General features: G+C 53.4%; 1 protein-coding gene across 1 annotated transcript; it reads right to left on the reverse strand.

Annotated features, from left to right (window-relative positions):
- Positions 1-785: 785 nt before the first annotated feature.
- Positions 786-6,135, reverse strand: LOC140348226 (uncharacterized). Its single transcript, XM_072434293.1, has 4 exons — positions 6,063-6,135; positions 5,421-5,947; positions 2,758-2,816; positions 786-1,059 (listed from the first exon to the last, which is right to left on the reverse strand). The coding sequence occupies exons 1-4, from the start codon at positions 6,133-6,135 to the stop codon at positions 786-788; spliced, it is 933 nt and encodes a 310-aa protein (XP_072290394.1).
- Positions 6,136-6,378: the final 243 nt, after the last annotated feature.

Raw genomic sequence — 6,378 nt, forward strand, 5'->3', positions numbered from 1 at the left:
AGCCACATAGTGAGACTAAAGAGCCACATAGTGAGACTAAAGAGCCACATAGTGAGACTAAAGAGCCACATAGTGAGACTAAAGAGAGCCACATAGTGAGACTAAAGAGCCACATAGTGAGACTAAAGAGCCACATAGTGGGACTAAAGAGCCACATAGTGGCAGCTTCTTCTTAGAGCCACAAAGCACTGGATCAAAGACAGAGGAGAAGATTCTGAGCAGGACAAAAGATGAAGAGAAAGAGTCAAAGAGGCTGTTTTTGTTAAAAAAGAAAGACCTTCTTTAAACAGGAGGGTTTAGGTTCAATCTTCCTGTTTTTTATAATAGTGTGTTGAAACCCTGGAGAGGTCGACGCCCAGAGCATTCTGATGATGATCAGGTCCTCAGGGAAGAGACAGAGAGTGAGACAGGGACAATATGAGGCTAATAGCCCATTTAACAAGAGGCTCGTTTGATAGAAAACAAAGAGGTGTAAGTTTCTGTTGAGACAAACCATTTTCTCTTCTTCTTCAGGTGGCTCCGCCCAGTGGGCGGGGCTTACCACAGAATAGAATAAATATCTGTGTTCCAGGTCTAAATTTGCAGATTGACAATGACTCTTGGATGAAGTCCAGATGAAACAACTGAACCTTTTTCTACAATATGTTCCAGAGTTTAACCCGTTTTACTTTAAACACGTTAAACGACTCTGTGGAAAGGTTTTGGTTAAAGCAGAATAGAACATTAATAATGGATGAATATAAATGAACCATTTACTTTATGCAAATGAGCGTGAGAAGTGCACTCTAAAACACAGTGTTTGTACTTTTGGTTCCTGGAGAGAAGTGGAGCGAGAGCAGGTCGATGGGCAGCGACGCCTTGTCTCTGAGCGCCGCCCGGATCAGGTCATGGAGGTCCAGGTCATGGAGGTCCAGGTCATGGAGGTCCAGGTCATGGAGGTCCAGGTCATGGAGGTCCAGGTCATGGAGGTCCAGGTCTGAGGCCCGGATCTGTGGGGGGCCCACAGGGGGGCTCTCAAACAGCAGAGAGTAGTGCACAGAGATCCCAGCATCGACAGGACTGAGAACAGAAAGAAAAAAGAGTTAAAGCTGCTCTTTAATGCAATGCCTGGAATACCCCACGTTATGGCATTAAACAGGTCTATAAAGCATGTGTCAGAGTCAGTGACGTGCCCAGGGTTAAAGGGGGAGGAGTCTCTGTGTCATGGTGATTTAACACATTTATTCTAAAAGCTGATCCTTACGTTAGCTCCAATGCATCTCCAATGGGAGAGTTAGCATTAGCGTTAGCCTTCAAAAACACTTTGACTTTAGCGTTAGCATTAGCACTGCCACAAGTCCATTTATTACAACTAATCAATTATTGAAAAAAAATGTCAAATTATTAAGAATAGAATAATTGTACAAAATATGCCACGTTCTGAGCAGCTTCATCTGGAGAAACGTCTGAGTCTCATCTTAACGAGTCGTTCATGTTCGAAACAACAAATCATTCGTCAAAAGAAAAATCGCTGGAATCAGCAAAATAATGGTTCATTTTATTTTGAATCGTCACAAGTGCCAGAAACATGGCTCCACTTTGTAACAACTGCTGTGATTCATTCATCCTCTTGTCACTGTGAGGGGGCGTGGCACGGGCGTGGCACGGGGCTCACCCTGGACAGGGGCCAAGCGCAGGTTCATAATAATAAGAACTGCGTCTTTAAGGTTTGTGTTTGATCAAGAGCAGTTTCTATCAATTGTTACATTTGTTATTTATTCTAATTTATTTTATTTTCTATCGAACACAAGAATAAAACAAATCAAAATCTCTAGATATTCAACACATTTATAGAAATTAAAGTTTAAAAAGTGATTTTGAACGTCAGTCCGGTCGGTTTTTGCGCCTTTTAAGAGTCCATTTTTCCAGATCGTTTTTCATAGTTGTGAAGGATAACATTTTATATTCCAAAGGTCAAGGGTCAGGGGTCATGGAAATGTCCAGTTTGGTCGAATACAATAGAACATCATCTGCAGGAATTTTATGTTCCGTCCCATCGACTGTAACTCTGTGAATTGTTTTTGATCGTCTCATAAATTGGGCCAATGGTTCCAGTACAAAGCAAAAGGAGGAGGGACCAGAAACAGCCCTGTCTGACCCCTCTGTCCAGACCATCGTAAAAGGCCACAATCTTTTTGAAAGTGAAAGTGTTTATTTGAAATTAACTAAAACTAAAGAATCTTCTACTTCTCCTCGTCCAAACGTATTCTTCCATCTTTGTTTAGTTGTGTTTGTCTCATTGTGTGTAAAGATGGTCTTATGTCCTCTTGTGTGTCTCATTGTGTGTAAAGATGGTCTTATGTCGTCTTGTGTGTGTCTCATTGTGTGTAAAGATGGTCTTATGTCCTCTTGTGTGTGTCTCATTGTGTGTAAAGATGGTCTTATGTCCTCTTGTGTGTCTCATTGTGTGTAAAGATGGTCTTATGTCGTCTTGTGTGTGTGTCATTGTGTGTAAAGATGGTCTTATGTCGTCTTGTGTGTGTGTCATTGTGTGTAAAGATGGTCTTATGTCGTCTTGTGTGTGTCTCATTGTGTGTAAAGATGGTCTTATGTCGTCTTGTGTGTGTCATTGTGTGTAAAGATGGTCTTATGTCGTCTTGTGTGTGTCTCATTGTGTGTAAAGATGGTCTTATGTCGTCTTGTGTGTGTCTCATTGTGTGCAGGGCCGGCCTCTTTAGAGCTTTGTAACACTCTGAGGTGTGTCTTTAGAGCTTGTACCTGATCTCCAGCACAGACAGAGCCTTGAAGCCCGGCAGGTTGAGGAAGGCGTGATGCATCTGTAAACACACAATACAATGTAAACACACAATACAATGTAAACACACAATACAATGTAAACACACAATACAATGTAAACACACAATACAATGTAAACACACATACATTCATGGTCAGTGTGCACCTGCCATCGGGCGCTCACTGTCATTGTTCATGAGGCGTAACCGACTTTTAAGTCTTGTTGAAAAAGGCACTTTTATTCACCAACATTTGACCCGAGAGTCTGACGGTCAAAGTGTCTGACCATCAGGATTTTAGTCTAGTCTGAGTTCAGCTGGAGAAAGTTGTTTTGGGTGGGGCCTCCCTGCTGTGGGTGGGGCCACTCTGCTGTGGGTGGGGCCACTCTGCTGTGGGTGGGGCCACTCTGCTGTGGGTGGGGCCTCTCTGCTGTGGGTGGGGCCACTCTGCTGTGGGTGGGGCCTCTCTGCTGTGGGTGGGGCCACTCTGCTGTGGGTGGGGCCACTCTGCTGTGGGTGGGGCCACTCTGCTGTGGGTGGGGCCTCTCTGCTGTGGGTGGGGCCTCTCTGCTGTGGGTGGGGCCACTCTGCTGTGGGTGGGGCCTCTCTGCTGTGGGTGGGGCCACTCTGCTGTGGGTGGGGCCTCCCTGCTGTGGGTGGGGCCACTCTGCTGTGGGGTGGGGCCTCTCTGCTGTGGGTGGGGCCTCCCTGCTGTGGGTGGGGCCACTCTGCTGTGGGTGGGGCCACTCTGCTGTGGGTGGGGCCTCTCTGCTGTGGGTGGGGCCTCCCTGCTGTGGGTGGGGCCACTCTGCTGTGGGTGGGGCCACTCTGCTGTGGGTGGGGCCACTCTGCTGTGGGTGGGGCCACTCTGCTGTGGGTGGGGCCTCTCTGCTGTGGGTGGGGCCACTCTGCTGTGGGTGGGGCCTCTCTGCTGTGGGTGGGGCCACTCTGCTGTGGGTGGGGCCACTCTGCTGTGGGTGGGGCCTCTCTGCTGTGGGTGGGGCCTCTCTGCTGTGGGTGGGGCCTCTCTGCTGTGGGTGGGGCCACTCTGCTGTGGGTGGGGCCTCTCTGCTGTGGGTGGGGCCACTCTGCTGTGGGTGGGGCCACTCTGCTGTGGGTGGGGCCACTCTGCTGTGGGTGGGGCCTCCCTGCTGTGGGTGGGGCCACTGCTGTGGGTGGGGCCACTCTGCTGTGGGTGGGGCCTCCCTGCTGTGGGTGGGGCCACTCTGCTGTGGGTGGGGCCACTCTGCTGTGGGTGGGGCCTCTCTGCTGTGGGTGGGGCCTCCCTGCTGTGGGTGGGGCCACTCTGCTGTGGGTGGGGCCACTCTGCTGTGGGTGGGGCCTCTCTGCTGTGGGTTTGGCCTCCCTGCTGTGGGTGGGGCCACTCTGCTGTGGGTGGGGCCACTCTGCTGTGGGTGGGGCCTCTCTGCTGTGGGTTTGGCCTCCCTGCTGTGGGTGGGGCCACTCTGCTGTGGGTGGGGCCTCTCTGCTGTGGGTGGGGCCACTCTGCTGTGGGTGGGGCCACTCTCCATCAGTCTGTGCGACTGAAACGGAACTCAGAGCGTCCTCAGGGGGACCTCAGAGGGACCTCAGAGCGTCCTCAGAGGGACCTCAGGGGGACCTCAGAGCGTCCTCAGAGGGACCTCAGAGGGTCCTCAGGGGGACCTCAGAGCGTCCTCAGTGGGACCTCAGGGGGACCTCAGAGCGTCCTCAGAGGGACCTTAGAGCGTCCTCAGAGGGACCTCAGAGCGTCCTCAGTGGGACCTCAGAGGGACCTCAGAGCGTCCTCAGTGGGACCTCAGGGGGACCCCAGAGCGTCCTCAGTGAGACCTCAGAGCGTCCTCAGAGGGACCTCAGAGGGACCTCAGAGCGTCCTCAGGGGGACCTCAGAGGGACCTCAGAGCGTCCTCAGTGGGACCTCAGGGGGACCTCAGAGCGTCCTCAGTGAGACCTCAGAGCGTCCTCAGAGGGACCTCAGAGGGACCTCAGAGCGTCCTCAGGGGGACCTCAGAGCGTCCTCAGTGGGACCTCAGGGGGACCTCAGAGCGTCCTCAGAGGGACCTTAGAGCGTCCTCAGAGGGACCTCAGAGGGACCTCAGAGCGTCCTCAGTGGGACCTCAGAGGGACCTCAGAGCGTCCTCAGTGGGACCTCAGGGGGACCCCAGAGCGTCCTCAGAGGGACCTCAGAGGGACCTCAGAGGGACCTCAGAGCGTCCTCAGAGGGACCTCAGAGCGTCCTCAGTGGGACCTCAGGGGGACCTCAGAGGGACCTCAGAGCGTCCTCAGTGGGACCTCAGAGGGACCTCAGAGCGTCCTCAGGGGGACCTCAGAGCGTCCTCAGTGGGACCTCAGGGGGACCTCAGAGCGTCCTCAGAGGGACCTTAGAGCGTCCTCAGAGGGACCTCAGAGGGACCTCAGAGCGTCCTCAGTGGGACCTCAGAGGGACCTCAGAGCGTCCTCAGTGGGACCTCAGGGGGACCCCAGAGCGTCCTCAGAGGGACCTCAGAGGGACCTCAGAGCGTCCTCAGAGGGACCTCAGAGCGTCCTCAGAGGGACCTCAGAGCGTCCTCAGTGGGACCTCAGAGGGACCTCAGAGCGTCCTCAGAGGGACCTCAGAGCGTCCTCAGGGGGACCTCAGATCATTACCTGCTCCTGCAGATGCTGCGACAGGTCGTCGTATTGAAGAGCGTCCCGCTCCTCCAGCAGCTCCTTGTACCCCGGGTCCTTCAGCTCCACGCTGAGGTCCACTGTCCTCTGCTCCATGACCCCAGGGGCCTCAGGGAGCAGGTTCAGGACCTCTGGGGCCTCAGAGACCAGGTCCATGACCCCAGGGGCCTCAGGGAGCAGGTTCAGGACCTCTGGGACCTCAGAGACCAGGTCCATGACCCCAGGGGCCTCAGAGACCAGGTCCATGACCCCAGGGGCCTCAGGGAGCAGGTTCAGGACCTCTGGGGCCTCAGAGACCAGGTCCATGACCCCAGGGGCCTCAGGGTATTTCGGGACCTCAAGGACCTCAGGGACCTCAGGGGCCTCAGGGATCTTTGCAGCCTGATTTGATTCAGAGGTCGGCTGTGATTGGCTCTCCATCTCTGTGATGTCCAGGGTGAAAGAGGAAGTGGGCGTTTCCGTGACAATGAAAGAGGAAGTGATGACAGTGGGCGGAGCTTTTGGACCTGAACACAAGTGATAAACTGTCACCACTGATCTCAGAACAGTTTTAAAAATGTAACAACTTTCGTTAGAAATTATAAAAAACTGACGACCCTGAGACGACTTCTGACCCCGCACTTTGACCCCGCACTTTGACCCCTGTGGCCTGATGCTGTCGCAGTTTGGAGTTCTTTGGATAAAACCCTGACATCAGTAATGAAGCCTGTGTAAATTCAGCCTGGAAGACCTAACTCCACCATCTACGTCAAGGCCTCATGGAAGGACACGCCTCTCCCAGAGCCATCATCGCACTCAAGCGGGCGTGGCCTGGGCGTGGCCTGGGCGTGGCCTGGGCGTGGCCTGTCCGTCTGTGAGAGTCAGATCCCTCACTTCACCATGGACTCTCCCAGGTTTCTGCGCTTATCCCAAAGAGGTTATGCAGTTTTTCCCGGTC

This window comes from Eucyclogobius newberryi, unplaced genomic scaffold (assembly GCF_026437365.1).
Source record: "Eucyclogobius newberryi isolate DKJ021-1_F unplaced genomic scaffold, fEucNew1.0.hap1 SCAF_63, whole genome shotgun sequence".
In the NCBI taxonomy this organism is placed as follows: Eukaryota; Metazoa; Chordata; class Actinopteri; order Gobiiformes; family Gobiidae; genus Eucyclogobius; species Eucyclogobius newberryi.

Coding starts and splice junctions, on each gene's coding strand:
- LOC140348226 (XM_072434293.1), bottom strand. CDS start 6,135: ATGTCAGGGTTTTATCCAAAGAACTCCAAACTGCGACAGCATCAGGCC. Junction 5,948..6,062: donor GGTCAAAGTGCGGGGTCAAA/GTGCGGGGTCAG, acceptor ACTTGTGTTCAG/GTCCAAAAGCTCCGCCCACT. Junction 1,060..2,757: donor CTGTCTGTGCTGGAGATCAG/GTACAAGCTCTA, acceptor TTCTGTTCTCAG/TCCTGTCGATGCTGGGATCT.